Source organism: Ptychodera flava, chromosome 9 (assembly GCF_041260155.1).
Source record: "Ptychodera flava strain L36383 chromosome 9, AS_Pfla_20210202, whole genome shotgun sequence".
In the NCBI taxonomy this organism is placed as follows: domain Eukaryota; kingdom Metazoa; phylum Hemichordata; class Enteropneusta; family Ptychoderidae; genus Ptychodera; species Ptychodera flava.
In genome coordinates this window covers 28,647,040-28,662,399 of record NC_091936.1, presented here as the reverse complement: position 1 = coordinate 28,662,399, position 15,360 = coordinate 28,647,040, and the positions used below count along the sequence as shown (strand labels likewise).

Below are 15,360 nucleotides of genomic sequence, written 5' to 3'. Positions count from 1 at the left end.
TTACGATTAGCACTGTGTATTTGCCATTTATGTCGATATTATGACATGATTTCGAGTGAGTGACTGAGAACCAGTATGCCGGTATATTCAAAAATTACTTTGAGTACACCAGCTGATCTCGATTACTTCTTCAATAGACGGCATCATGAATTTAATCACGTCATTAGGCACAAAAGATATCTTGATAAAATGAGCTCTTTTTTGTTCTGGTTTATTTAGGCGGGAGCGGCAACAGCTAGTCAACGTAAGCCGGTAATACAGAAAGCTTTCATTGTCAAAAGCTGAACCGAGACAGGCAAGAGATAATAATGAAATTACGTTTTTTATATATTCCTGGGCCTGTACAGTGCAGACATTATCTGTTGTATGTGTAGTTCATTTTTTTTCCATGACTTTCAAATACCTGCTCACTTTGATCAATAGCAAATACTGCCGGTTTTTTTATGTACCTTACATTGTGACCGTCTTCCCTAGTAGGTTAACAAACAATAGACTCAACTTTATGACCCCCCCCCCCCCATTCTGCTCAGAATCTGCCCAGTAGAATTGATCTGGAAGACTCATGCCCGGAATGAGGCTTATGGAAGAGTTGTAAGTAGGCGATAATATACTGCACAGTGTGAAAACGTGTTTGGAACAAAATGTTTCTTATTTGACTAACATGATGCCCCTTAAAGTTATAACAGTTCGCGGAGATTTCCCTCCACTATTTTGACAGCATATGTGAAATCTGTTGTTTTTTTTTAATTTACAAGTCGAATGAGCGGTAACTTTAAGCGTTAAACAACTGATGAAAGTGACCTCAAGCGTCTCCAAGCTGTACATGAAGAGAGACGAAGGGAGGGCGTCTTGCGAGGGTAGGGAAAACTCAACCTTTCACGTACTCCGGAGTGTCGAAAGGCATACACAAATATACCAACTTCAACTCAGATTTCTCACCGTGATGGTTCACTGTTGTACAGTTCAGGTGTCGTGCACGCCTGACTGTTTTTCCCTGTCATCGATGATGCTTCCAGTGAGTGTTTACAACTTAACTTATCTACTGTCCATGTCTCACTTCCAGTGGCGTTTTATAACGTATCTAGTTTCCGTGGTCGTGGTATTTTGAGAATTTTCTGAGTGAGCACTCTCTAAACGAAGACTTTAGCGGATCCTGACACTCGCTAGTGCGTGTTGGACCGACCAATGTTAGGAAATTTGTGATTTTTATATGGCGATGAGATCTATACATAGATATTCATTCGCTGAAAGACTGGGAAGGGGGGAGAGGATAAGATTACTGAGTCCAGAATATCGTTATGGTGCAAAATCATTGCACGTTTGTAAAATATTAACATCACTTTCCATAACAAATACATTTCCCGCGCTGGAAAGACGCGCTTTTTCCCAGACGTGGGTGGACGTTCAGTTGACATCAGTTTTTATGGATTATTTAGGGTTGTTAGTTTTTTGATGGTTGATTGGTTCGACTAATTGACGTAGGATTGATGCGCAGTCTGCCGTTTTAATGGGGGTCATTAGCGGCGTAATTGTATCTTATGGAATAATGATGTTAGATAAGCGGCTGAACGGATCAGTTGCGCTGAACGGATCAGTTGCGAGTCGAAATGATAATTCAGAGCAGGATTTAACGCCAAACTTGGGTCTTTATGCGTCGTCGACTGATACACCCATATAGAGCGTGTGATTTCTGATTGGTTCACCTCGTCAGTCATATTTTACAATTTGCTTTAAGGTTGTATGCATCTCGAAAGTGAAAGACTTTAACCTTTGCTAAAACTTTCATGAATGAAAGTTTCAACCGTTTCCTACCATATAAACAATAGAAATCGGGGGTCACTAAGCAAAGTTTGGAACTAGCGAAACAAATTTCCAAACGTTTTGCGATATTTGAAATTCAAAATGGTCACCATTCCTGTGTTAACTCTATGGGGGAAAATTTTAATTTTGGACTTTCCAAAAACTAAGACTGTAAAAGTTTTTCTTTCTCCAAGAGCTTTAAAATAAACCTACACAAGTGGCAGATCAGAAAAGAATTGTAGCAGTTTGAGAATCCTACTCTCTGTCCTCGAGGCGCGTTCTCCCTTAAATCAACTCATGACCGGAAAATACTCTATTCTTATGATCTAGAGAGCTTGATTTGGTTTGATATGGTTGAAAATGTGAAGCTACGTTGGATTGGTAGATTTTCAAGATTTTTCAGTCGCAAATTGAACAAAAACGATAGTGGGAAACTGCATGTGTAATTGCAATTTTTTTTTTTGGATCACTATTTGCCTTTAACTTTTATAGGCGCCAATTGGCAATTGACCTGATTCACACATGACCTGTTACGCGACTTTGCTCTCCGGCCTTTTGAGTTTGGTTTGGTTTGTATGTAATATTAATAATACTACCACTATTATTCAAATTTCAGCAAGTAACTGTGCGAAAACAGCAAATTTGCACTTTAAAAGTGAATTCGAATAACAAATTCGGCGATAACTCAGTGAATATGATGGACAGATTATTGGTGGAACCTTGCTGGTCAAAATTCCGGAATGTAAAGGTCACATGTAAGAGTCACGCAAATGGCCGTTATTATATATATCCACTAATGGATTGCTTTTCATATACACTTACTTATTGATCGATATTGATATACGTTTCAAAGATTAATATTTCATGCTTTTGCAATCAAATTTTGTAAAAACGCACCTGGTGAAAAAAGGAACGTGTCAAAGTCAAAAATGGAAATTATAATCTTACAGAGTGTTCATAGAGTTTATGGTTTGCGTTGTTGAGAACGACGGACAAATGGATTTGGTTCTTCACCCCTAACGCTCCTCTGGCCTTCCTTGCAGCTTGACAAAATCGCCCAAAGTGGTTGTCATGAACGTAGAATGCGCATTGGGGACAAATGTTCAGACGTTCACACTTTTACAGTTCTTTTCTTCTCTATCACTTGTGTGCGTCTTGAAGTTCATGGAGAAACTAAATTTACTTCGGCTTATGTGTCTTAAAATTGACAGTTTAAGTTGTTCCCAGTAGAGTCAATACAGGGATGGCGGCATATTTACGGAAATCTATTTCCATAGTTACAGTATCAAAAATTAGGACCCCACTTTTTATTCTTGATTTCGAAAGAGAATGGTTTAAAGTCTCACTGTGGAAGTTTGAGCAAAAGTTTAAGTTTTTCGATTCCGAGGCACATGAGATGTAACATTATAAGGCAGAGACGTTGAAATATATGGGACTCTTGGGATTGTTATCAAGGCTCGGTCTGTAAGGAACAGTGGAACATTATCGTGTTCACCACTGAAGTCACTGTGATAATTTTGTGTTTTCAGTTCACGTCGACGAAAACGGTTCATTGTCATCGCTCAGGGAATCTTGGAGTTTTCCTGTTTTTTAAGCCTGAATTAACTCGAGGGATTCAACTTGTTGAGTCCAGAACTGTCAACGTTCATGTTCGCGTGATTTCGCTTGGATGAACAAGCCAATTGCTTTTTGTTACTTGTTTATGACATGCGTTAAGCTTTTGCTTAACGTTGATTCGATCAAAGGCTGGGAATGAACATGAGGCCCGTATAGTTTCTGTTCAAAAGATTAATTTAGATCCGCATTTTAAGTCGCCTGTCAACAACAATGATGTTGCACAAAACGCGCCCTCGAAATGATTGCCGGAATACGGCCAAGGAATTACACTGAATACAACACACCGTTCAGAATAGTATAAAAAATTACACTATTGATGCTTGCACGCAAAGACTGGCCTCAATTACGTAGATTAATATTACGCATTGTCATTACAAACACGTCATCGGAGAATAAAGTAGGTCGATACTATGGCAAATATCGTGACTAGTCACGTGGTAAACCGCTATCACATTAGAGGGTCACGGATTTCGACGGGGGCTCAGATCTCGCCCTTCCCCGTTGGCAACTGAAGCAATTTAAAGGCATGTTTTTCGATCCCAAGAGATCGACTTTGTTTCAGTTGATGAGCTGGTTACACATTATGATTATAGGTGTCTCGCTTTTTAGGTGTCTCGCTTTTGAGTGGCCGTCAGTTGCTTAAATCTGATAACAGCATGCCTTGGAAAGGAACTACTCTCAGGTCCCAAAATATCATCATCATCATCATCATCATCATCATCATCATCATCATCATCATCATCATCATCATCATCATCATCATCATCATCATCATCATCATCAAATACAGAATATCCCATCATGACACTACACTCGTTTACAACTTCATGCACGCTGAATTCAAAAAGGGCTGATCTTGTAGTTAAAGGTACAAAGTCGGCCATTTTTCATGAATTTTCTTTGATACAAGATAATACTTATATTGTTTGACATGTTGGAAGATACTGAATGAACGGGTGACCGTGCATATATTCGACCCCGGTTTTAGACACGATAAACGAAACCATTGCGAAAATGAATTAATGGTCATGACCATTAATTCATTTTCGCGATGGATACAGATTATGATTAAAGGTGTCTCGCTTTTTACACTTTCTGCGGAAAACTGTCAATGCTTTCGATCTCCAGCTTTCCCAGATCCGTATAAGTTCACACCTAGCTTTAATTCTCAGTAAGACTCGTGTGGAACGTGTATGTATCGTGAACCATTTTATTACAACAAATCTTTGTATGATCAATACCTCTATTGTAAGCTGCAGAAGCCTAGTCATATCGGCCTCATATTGCCTCCTTGCCTAAATGGAAAGCGAATGGTAGGAGGGGTCTTTCTGTGTACTGTAAGGTGTGAGTACTTTTTTAATGTGTTAAAATCGCTTTCCGTGATTTAGGGGGGAAAGAAAGCGAAGTGACAAATGTTGCTTTTACAAGACCTTTACTTTTCAAAGGATGACTGCAGGTCATATATTGTATCAATACCCCAAGGTGACTTACTGATTTCAACGTGTTTATATCCTCTACAAATCAGTTTAACAGTTATGTATGGGCAGTTCCTGTTTTTCAGGGTGAAATTTTTATCGCGGATCAAGAAAAGAAAATGAGAATATTTGAGAGCCAGGCACTGATAAATACATAACAGTGGCATTAATGCTATATAGCTACCGCGAAAGGTTTAATGTGTCTCTTACTTCCCTAGTGAACCTTTTAGATTCATAACACACGAGATACAGTAAGTCTTTTTTCTTTATGTGTGAAGACATATTTAAGACCTCTTTAATGTGAGAAGTACAAAAAGGATGATTTTATATTGTATACATACAAAAGACCCTCATCTGCTTTCAGCAGTCTGATATTAATCTACAACCGTCTCATCGAGAACAGCGCCACCAGCGATGTTGCACGAAGGCCGTCAAATTCAATAAAAGGTTGCCTGAGCTCGTCGACGGCCGCTGGTACTGTTTTTAGCTCTTGTTCAGCCAACAGAAAAGCAAAATAAAAGCCAAAACAGCAGAGGCGGTTATAATTACCATAGGACTACGGTATCCTGCCTTTCAGGTACGGTGATATTTTGACATTTTCTGACGAACAAAGTATAACATCCATGCACACCTCACCACCCCGGGATTCCGAAGGCGTGTGAGTCTAAATAGACGGCAGGTACAGCAGGAGATTAACTGAATAACCGTCCTGCTAACATGAAACATGTTGGAACAAAGCAGTTCTGAGGCTCAGCCTACGACGTGTAGAACCCCACTGAGCACTGAACTCATATAGCCACCATCGACGCAAGCTTCAACAAGAAAACACCTATCAGTGTTAGGCCAACAAAAATAAAAAGTTTGTTTCTCATCCTTGCGCGCGTCAATTCAGACTCGCCGCGTCAAACTTTTTTTCTGCTCATGAGGAAATGAAATGAAAAAAACCCTGCAAAAAATACGCGACGATAGTGCATAGCACAGTGCTGTACAAAACAGAACTGTAAACAAAATAATTGACACTCTAACATTCCATTCAGAACTGTACACATATGTCACTGTTATATTATGCTGTCAAAACTGTGAATAGCTGTACTAAAAGTCAAACCACAGAACCATTGTTATACGCAAATAGTAAGGGATGGACCATTAGATCTTGGGAGGGGGGTGGTCAAAAACAGAAAAAAAAATTTCAGAGCAGAAAGTTAGGAAAAAAAATCTTCAAACTAGTTTGCAAAATAAAAAAAATAGATAAGAAGACAAATGCGTAAAAAAATCTGCAAAAGTCTTTAAAATCTTGAATTTTTTTAGATTTTACCGACAGGAATATGCAAAGTTCACTATATTTTGCAAACAGCTGGTCAAAATCAATTGTAAATCATGAGATATGCATGATGTTTTGATAGGGTGAATGTAGGCATTTCACCACGCAGTAGAAAGGGAAGCCAGGAAACCAAAATAGTCGTCAATTTTCAAAACCGTGACGATAGGAAGCTACTGAGGAGCAAGAAGACCATGTTTCGGAGGAAGATGTGTAATCTGAAAAAAATGCTCCCCAAGTGCCACCAAATAACACCATTTTAATCTCTATTTTTCAAAAGCTCCATCGACAGGAGGGGGGGACAACCCCCTCCTGCCGTCCCCCGTGACCACTTGCGCGGTCGCTTGTCTGGTGCTTCGCACCACATCTTTGCCCTTTTTATCCTCAGACAGCGACGAACTAAAAAAATTATAAATCTGAAAATTTACTCTGAAAAAAAAAATTTGCACAGCTAATCTCAATTGCAAAAATAATTTAGAAATTTACAATAGTAAAAAAAAAAATTTTCACAATTTCATTGTGACCATCCCCTCCCAAGATCTAATGGTCCACCCCTAAAGCAACACTGCTGTGCAGTTATCTCTGCGTGCATTCCTATCTTGTTTTCACGGGTTTTTTTGCGCGCGTTCTTTCTTGTTGGTTGAAGAATTAGAAAAAAAATGAGAAGAAATAAAACCGAGTCACGGCATCATTTTTGCAATATGTCTAGGATGAGAAACAAACTTTTTATTTTTCTTGGCCTTATCAGTCTATAAGTAGTAGCACTGTATGCTTGTTACGTATAGTTGATAGTATTTCACTGCCGTCTTTGATGCTCATTTATTCTCATTGATAAAACAAAAATATCGGCAAACGCATGCCATTTTGAGTTCAACAAGTTCGAGGTGACCGGTGTATAGTGATGTTTTGCGCTTCATGAATTTCTTTCACGTATTTTTTTCGCTCGGAAGGGTGTCACCAAAACTTTCTCATTTCACTTTATAAAAGTGGGTTTTATCGTTTTTTCAGTTTTGCTGATCTTGTGACAATCTGAAGGACTGTTTAAGGTAGAATGCGCCGAGGGATAGATATTTGGACTCTCTTTTTTTTCAAGATCTTAGTTTTTTTTGTTTTTTTTTGTTTGTTTGTTTTTTGAAATAAAGAGAAAACTTTTATTTTTCCCTATAAAATTAACACGGGGATGGTGGACATGGCGAATTTTAGATATCCCGTACTTTTGAGAGTTGGGTGGGGTGTTTCTCTTGGGACACATTATGCCCGCTGACCCTTGATATGATTTTGTAAGGGTTTTGATTCTTGACTTGGTAAGGGAACGGTTGAAAGTTTAACGGAAGACAGTGTGAGCAAACGTTTAAGTCTTTCAATTTCGAGGCGGATAAAACCTTAACATTACATTTCACACATGGAATGTAACAAACGTTCCTTTGGGAAACAAGTGTATGTAGGGGAAAAAATCGAAGTTTAAGAGGAAAAATCGAAGTTTAGGGGAAAAATCGAAGTATGCCGCAAAAGATGAAGGGACATTATAGGGGGAAAAAGTAATGCAATGCGAAAAAAAAATCTTCGGCATTGGTCAGGATTACTTATTTCAAAACGAACAAAGGAATTTCTTATATATTTATTTCATTTCATTTACTTTTTCTTTTTGTAGCGCTTTTTCAGACTTTATTTAATATCATGGACATCTTTACTGCAAATTTTTTTCATCTGTATCTATATGCCTCTAACGTTCAGAGCATAAGTTCAAAATATGCGGACCGTATTTAGTCACCATTTCGGCTCAAAACTGTTTCCGCACTGCTCAAGCATACGTGAGGATAGGAAATTGTGCGTAAGGCCAGGAAGGAAAAATAAATTGTTCATCGGAATCGCCGCTTCTACTTTGGCATATTTGGAATTTTTTTTTTTTTTTTTTTTGATCGCGGCAAATTCTTACTTCCGCATTACAAATATTTTTAGTACTGCCGCTGGTGGCGCCCTACACTGTGTCGGGTTTTCGCGGGCACGGGATTCTGAATGAGACTTCATTCGTGTTCGGACTTACTTGACCGCCAACACGTTGTTGTTACGTCTGAATTTGGCGAATCACGACGCAAAGTGGGTCGATTTGGCCATAAATTTGCTCGTTTTGTAAAGGTTAGTACATGTCACATGAGTATTAATTTGATCGCCAACATTCGACGTGATGGCCAACAGTTAGTTCCAGAGACGCTATTCAGTGCAGTGTTTGTCCTGATATTGCGTTCGGCGATTTGTTCAACAAGATCGTGACAGCAGATGGACGGTGCATCCGATTGAATGAAAATTGCATCGAAAGTATAAAAATTTACGGCAATGACAAAACACATGGTTGCGTCGATGTTAAAGTACGATCTGAATGATGACTATATAACTTCACTCCGATCACAGTACAGTGTTGTTAGACCATTATCATGTAAAATGTGTATATATAGACAGTGGTAGAGAGGCCAAAACATGGGGCCAAAGTAAAATGAAAAAACTCAGATGCTAGGTCCCACCAGGACAATATTAAAGGACAATACTGAATTGTTGAATTTCAGTGATTTGCTGTACATTTCAGTTTTATTCTGAGAGAATGTTTAAATGCTCAGAATATGTTGTGCAAACACTAACTGTGAATGTAATGGCCTATGTTATTGTTGGGAAATATAGTATTGAATTCAGTTACCAGTATCAGTGTTTCTTGTCTGAGATATTTCTGGTAAAAAGGGAAACAATTATCTTGCCTTGTCTGCATCATCTGTGCAAAAATGCCACCGCGTTTACCTTCGGCCTAAAAAAAAATAAAGAAAAAAATTTTCGCTCGCCGCTCCTGGGACTTGGTCCAAAAAATCCGATGAACAAGATTTGTTTTTCTCTGGCCTAAATAGGAGTTTTTGGTCAAAAAATGGAACTAAATTAACATGTGTCATACTAGGGAACTAGGTGTTTAGCTAACAATGAGTGGTGGCCATTTAGCCGTATACAATGAAGGACGTTGAATTTTATTGGTCTATACGCCGCCATACCGGGGCAAAATCGTGTCATACTTCCCCTTTGTTACGTTAGGGGAGGTCCATTTTATTTGGGGGAGTGGAGGATATGGTTATGTCAGCATATTTTCCGTCACCGTGATAGCGGGTGTTTTTTTGTATTGTCAGTCCTAGGCAGAGGTAATTATTTTTTCTCAGTAACCAATTTTACAACGTACGCCGGGTATATTTTATCCGTTCATGTAACCGGTTAAAATCTGTACCTGTAAAATAACATGTAGTGTTCTGTGGAAGTAGAAATAAACAGAAGTTTACAAAAGCCTGTAAAAACTCCATTCTAAGCCGACTGGTCTGCGGAGTGCTGTATCGCTGATCCCTCAGATCTTTTCCTTCAGGTTGACATATTGGTACCACGGAAGAGCCGGCAGAAAATATCTTGCAAGTGTAATGTGATCAATTCCAAAACGTTAGTATACAAACTAAATGTAGCTAAATAGTAGTTCGATGATAGTGTAGTGATAGTGCAGTTGTCAAACTAAGTTCTCTATTTTCATGACGTCATTACAGTCAACTCGTTTCTGAGAGTTCTCAGGAGAGACGTCATTGTATGTTTTGTTGTCAAAAACAGAACTTGCGCTTGTATTTCATTACTGCTTGTTTTCTGCTTATAAAACTGGTTAATTGAATTCTGTCGCGTGTTTTGAAATTTTCGCCACGTGCTGAATAAATCATAGTAAGGCCAGAGAAAAACAAATCTTGTTCATCGGATTTTTTGGACCAAGTTCCAGGAGCGGCGAGCGAAATTTTTTTTTATTTTTTTTTAGGCCGAAGGTAAATGTGGTTCTCTGGCATTTTTGCACAGATGCAGACAAGGCAAGATAATTGTTTCCCTTTTTACCAGAAATATCTCGGACAAGAAACACTGATACTGGTAACTGAATTCAATACTATATTTCCCAACAATAACATAGGCCATTACATTCACAGTTAGTGTTTGCACAACATATTCTGAGTATTTAAACATTCTCTCAGAATAAAACTGAAATGTACAGCAAATCACTGAAATTCAACAATTCAGTATTGTCCTTTAATATTGTCCTGGTGGGACCTAGCATCTGAGATTTTTCATTTTACTTTTGCCCCATGTTTTGGCCTCTTTACCACTGTCTCTACACATTTTACACAATGGTCTAACAACACTGTACTGTGATCGGAGTGAAGTTATATAGTCATCATTCAGATCGTACTTTAACATCGACTCAACCATGTGTTTTGTCATTGCCGTAATTTTTTATACTTTCGATGCAATTGTCATTCAAACGGATGCACCGTCCATCTGCTGTCACGATCTTGTTGAACAAATCGCCGAACGTACTATCAGGAAAAACACTGAATAGCGTCTTTGGAATTAACTGTTGGTCATCACATCTAATGTTGGCAATCAAATTAATACTCATGATGTGACATGTACTAACCTTTACAAAATGAGGAAATTTCTGGCCAAATCAACCTACTTTGCATCGTGATTTGCCAAATTCAGACGTCACAACAACGAGTTGGCGGTCAACTAAGTCCAAAAACGTCGTCTCATTCAAAATCCCGTGCCCGCGAAAACCCGACAAAGTGTAGGGCGCCACCAGCGGCAGTACTAAAAATATTTGTAATGCGGAAGTAAGAATTTGCTGCGATCAAAAAAAAAAATTCCAAATATGCCAAAGTAGAAGCGGCGATTCCGATGAACAATTTATTTTTTCTTCCTGGCCTAAATACTGATCATGTACATGCTTAATCCAAATAAGCCCAGAAATAAATTTTCCAGACTCTGCTATTGCAATGGCAGAATTTCGTACAATGAATTAAAATCAGACTTAGGTTCTCAGGTGCTGGCAAAAAAGGTAGCTTCGCTGACATATAGCCTATATAGAAAATAAAGGCGGCATACCTGGCATGTGAGAACCCAGTTTCCCAGTTTACTGATTTCGGCCAATTGAAGACAATTTTTCCACTTCTGCATGTCTGTTGTTGCTGGGGGTTTTTTCAGGACATTACAGGAACAAAGCGATTTTTATCTTCTTCACCTGCCGACATTTTTTTCTCCAAAAATCTCCACTCCCAAGAAATCAAATGTGTTCTCCCTTTGAACTCTCCGTGCACCTGTGACCCGACACCCGACCCCGCGGTCTGTGTGCATCCGTTGTGAATTCGGCTCCGACTGCTACATGTATACAGTATATACCACTCTGTACAGTCACTGTGGTTTTACCATCTGCATGACCTGTGTCTCTCCTAGCACCGAGATAATAATCCTTATCAGTGTGTCTTTAAGTTAATTATTCACACCCAAATTAAGATGGCGGACACAATGCAACAAATCGTAGTGCGAGTGTTCTTCTTCGCGCTGTCGGGTCTATTCTTGTATATCGTATACAGCTCGCTGTTTCCACTTCAACCCCTCGGAGATGGAAGGTACGGCCTCAACATAACCCACGTACCGTTCACAGCCACGGCGTGTTTGCTGGTCACACTTGGAGTCTGGCTGTACACCATACCGGCACGGGTTTTAGAAGTACAGGACAGGGCCGTGCTCATAACCGGTAAGACAGGCACTGGGTTATATCACTTCGGTCATGTACAATGAATCAGCAAAATGTAATAATGGCAATCAAACTTGCTGGTACCATAACAGGTAGAGACAGGCCACTGTCTTATGCAACGACGACGTCAGGGCGGAAAACATTACCGAAAATGAGCACCTTGACTCGTACTGTGATTCAGCTGGTGATTCATGCATGCGTACACGCACACATACACCCTCACCCACACACACACAATTCATACATACATACATACATACATACATACATACATACATACATACATACATACACCAAACATTCAATCACAGAGGAACATGTCCTTGAACAGTATTTAGACAGGACACAAACATGACGTAAGCTATCATAACATTATTATCTCTCTCTCTCTCTCTCTCTCTCTCTCTCTCTCTCATATATTTGTGTATACAATATATATATATATATATATATATATATATATATATATATAATTTGTGTGTAAATGAATAGACAGATATAAATGTTATATTTAATAAAGAGTAAACTATCCTCATATGAAATAAAATCAACTTGTACAGGTTGCGATACAGGGTTTGGCCACGCCTTAGCAGTCCACCTCGACCGTCTGGGCTTCAAAGTTTTTGCTGGCTGTCTTTTTAAAGGCGGTGAAGGGGAACGAAAACTGAAGTTGGAGTGTTCTGACCGACTAACAACCCTACAGTTGGACATCACCGACCAACAACAGGTAGACAATGCCCTGAAAGACGTGAGCGGCAGTCTACACGGGCACGGTATGTAATACGTGCTATGAGAAGACAGAAATAAAAGACACCTTAATGGTGCGATGGTTAACTCAAAAAGACAGAAGTGGCCGAGCAACGCCTCGCACTGAGGGCTGTGTTCACAATGACACTGTAGTGACAAACTAGAATAAATTATGACTATTTTAGACACAGCAAAGTAAAAAAGACTTTTAATTTTGTCATTCGACAGTCTACCGAATCTACTTTTCCATTAAAAGTCACGTTGACATAGATATTTTTAACACTGTTTATCAGCTTTTTGTAGGATTTTGACATTTATAAACATAAATACCTTCGCTGCATGTAAAATGATTAATCAAACTATGGCTTTTGCAATAATCTGTTGAAAAAGGGCCTAAAATTTCAACTGTAGCCAACAAAAGTTAATTTCATAAACATCTGCATGTAACAAATGTAATCTCTCTCTCTCTCTCTCTCTCTCTCTCTCTCTCTCTCTCTCTCTCTCAGGACTGTGGGGGTTGGTCAACAACGCTGGGACTCTCTGTCTGGCCGAGTTCGAGCTGACGCCCTTATCAACGATTGAAAATGTGATGAACGTGAATTGCATCGGCCACATGAGAGTGACGAAGGCTTTCTTGCCTTTGATAAGGCAAAGTAGGGGGCGCATTGTGAATGTATCGAGTGTAGCAGGTACATGGTGGATTATTACCGAGAACTGCAACTTGTACGACAGAGTGCGGGAGAGTCTTCCCTTCTGTTTGTCGACTGTGCTTTTAACAGTGTGCCTTTTTAAGTTACAGGCGCCTTGAAGAGTCCGATAAATATTGTTAGCATCATGGTGTTTGTTTGTTTGCTTCTGTGCTTGTGGTTTTCTCCTGAAAGATTGAACAACGCTCCAAACAGAACCTGGTATGATGATGATGATGATGATGATGATGACGACGACGACGACGATAAAATGTTACCATTATTGTTATTGTTGTTGTTGTTGTTGTTGTTGTTGTTGTTGTATTTTTTTTAAATGCTGGCTAAACGTTACGAAGGCTGAAAAGTCGATGAAGGATGCGAAGGCAGAAAAAATATAGATTGAAGCCAAGATGCATACCCACTCTTACATTGTATAAGCTCACTAGGTACAAACAAATTAAAAATGAAATTTTAAGTTCATGTTTAATTTTTTTGTGGTTTCTTATTTTGTAAGTCGTTTGTAACTCTCATTGGCCAATAGGTAGAGTGACGCACGGACTTCATTGTGTTTACTCCGCGGCCAAGGGTGGTATGGAACTCTTTTCAGACGGTCTGCGAATGGAGATGGCACAATGGGGAGTAAAAGTGTCCATCATAGATCCTGCTGGGTACAGTACAGGTTTGTAGCATGGTATGATAGGCAAAATTATAGACCGTGGCTGTAGCCAGATACAAAACGGAACGTCGTTTTCAAATTCTGTCAAAACACTAGAATTGTATTTGCCACGTGTGTTGCCATGTATTCTACGCCAGACAACATTACTGGAGCTACATGCATATGAAAATAATGTAGGTTTAGGCAAGGCATTGACCATCCACTGATGCGGTATGTATTTGTACTTTCTGTTCAATTATCAAACATTCACTTTTAAACATACTTATGATGAAACTAGAACCGTACAAACCAGACAAAACATTCATTTGACGTCTCTAAAAAGTGACCCTCCCCCAATTCCCGCGGGCCACCCCCTGTAATTACTGAAGGCTCCCTTCAAATCCACCAACCACGTACCTCAAGAAAAGAAAAGTTTACAGAATCATCACAATTCTATGCCAATTAATTTGTTTTCAGAAATGTTCTCAAAAGCAAGCTTGGAATCGATGGTTCACATGGTGGAAAGAGAAGCGTCGTCTGAGGTCAAAGCTGATTATGGTGACAAGTACTTCAAAACTTATCAGAAGAGCATACTATCCATCCCAAACCTGGTTCCTAAATACATCTCCGATGATTTGTCTCCAGTAATCGATGCCATGACGAACGCCCTTCTGTCGACCAATCCCAAGGCACGTTACTCAATGGGCAAGGGATACTGGATTGTGTATTTTGTACGGTGGTTTCTGCCGACGGCAATGGGAGATAAACTGATATTTAAAACTTTTGCGCCAAGAATGGAACTTCCTGCTGGTGTCCTGAGAATGAAGGGCAGGAGCGCCTGAACCTCCAATTCAAAAAAAGGCGCGAAACAAAACATATAAAAGTCCATAATACTATGTATAGTCTTTCATGAGAATCTATACGTTCTTAAAACCATGCAGGTGGAATTTCTCATAAATAGTCTCAGAACCCCAAATATTCAATGAAACAGGTCTGTACTCCCGTCGGCTGAATGTGTCCGATGTTTTGAACCGTAGACGATCAGTTATATCTGAACTCCGCAATGTCACCACCATTTTGCGAAAAATTTGAGACATTCCTGAACAGACCATAAACTCATAGTTCATCTGCTGTAATGTATGCTGAGCTGATTTTTAATACAGCAGCCCACTAACGTAAATTCCTATTAAATACAAAAAAAAAACAAAGTTGTCGTGCTATCGGCTTCTGTAAATATCGTTTTCTGAAAGCGAGGCCGCAGGTATCTCTGCCGACCCGAATTCAGCACATTCCGAAATGTCGAACAACACAACATAATCGACAAATTTGGTATCAACAGTCTGAAGAAGAGTTTACTTTAGCAACAGGGGTTACACTTGAAAATTTCTTCCCGATTTCTTCAGCAATCGCCGCTCGACTTTTCAGTGTTATTTATTGTGCGTAGTTGGGTATCATAGTGTTTTGTATGTGTTTTT

The 15,360-nt window shown here is 39.3% G+C and overlaps 2 protein-coding genes across 2 annotated transcripts in view; one reads left to right on the top strand and one right to left on the bottom strand.

Moving 5' to 3' along the window:
- Positions 1-11,377, bottom strand: part of LOC139140589 (G-protein coupled receptor 54-like) — a 178,703-nt gene extending 167,326 nt beyond the window's left edge. The window contains exon 1 of the mRNA XM_070709932.1: positions 11,146-11,377. The gene's annotated coding sequence lies outside the window, so the exon portion shown is untranslated. The remainder of the gene's footprint in view (positions 1-11,145) is intronic.
- A 176-nt stretch (positions 11,378-11,553) lies between these two features.
- LOC139140588 (retinol dehydrogenase 16-like) lies at positions 11,554-15,093 on the top strand. Its single transcript, XM_070709931.1, has 5 exons — positions 11,554-11,797; positions 12,358-12,570; positions 13,051-13,233; positions 13,772-13,909; positions 14,363-15,093. The coding sequence occupies exons 1-5, from the start codon at positions 11,554-11,556 to the stop codon at positions 14,725-14,727; spliced, it is 1,143 nt and encodes a 380-aa protein (XP_070566032.1). The 3' UTR covers positions 14,728-15,093.
- Positions 15,094-15,360: the final 267 nt, after the last annotated feature.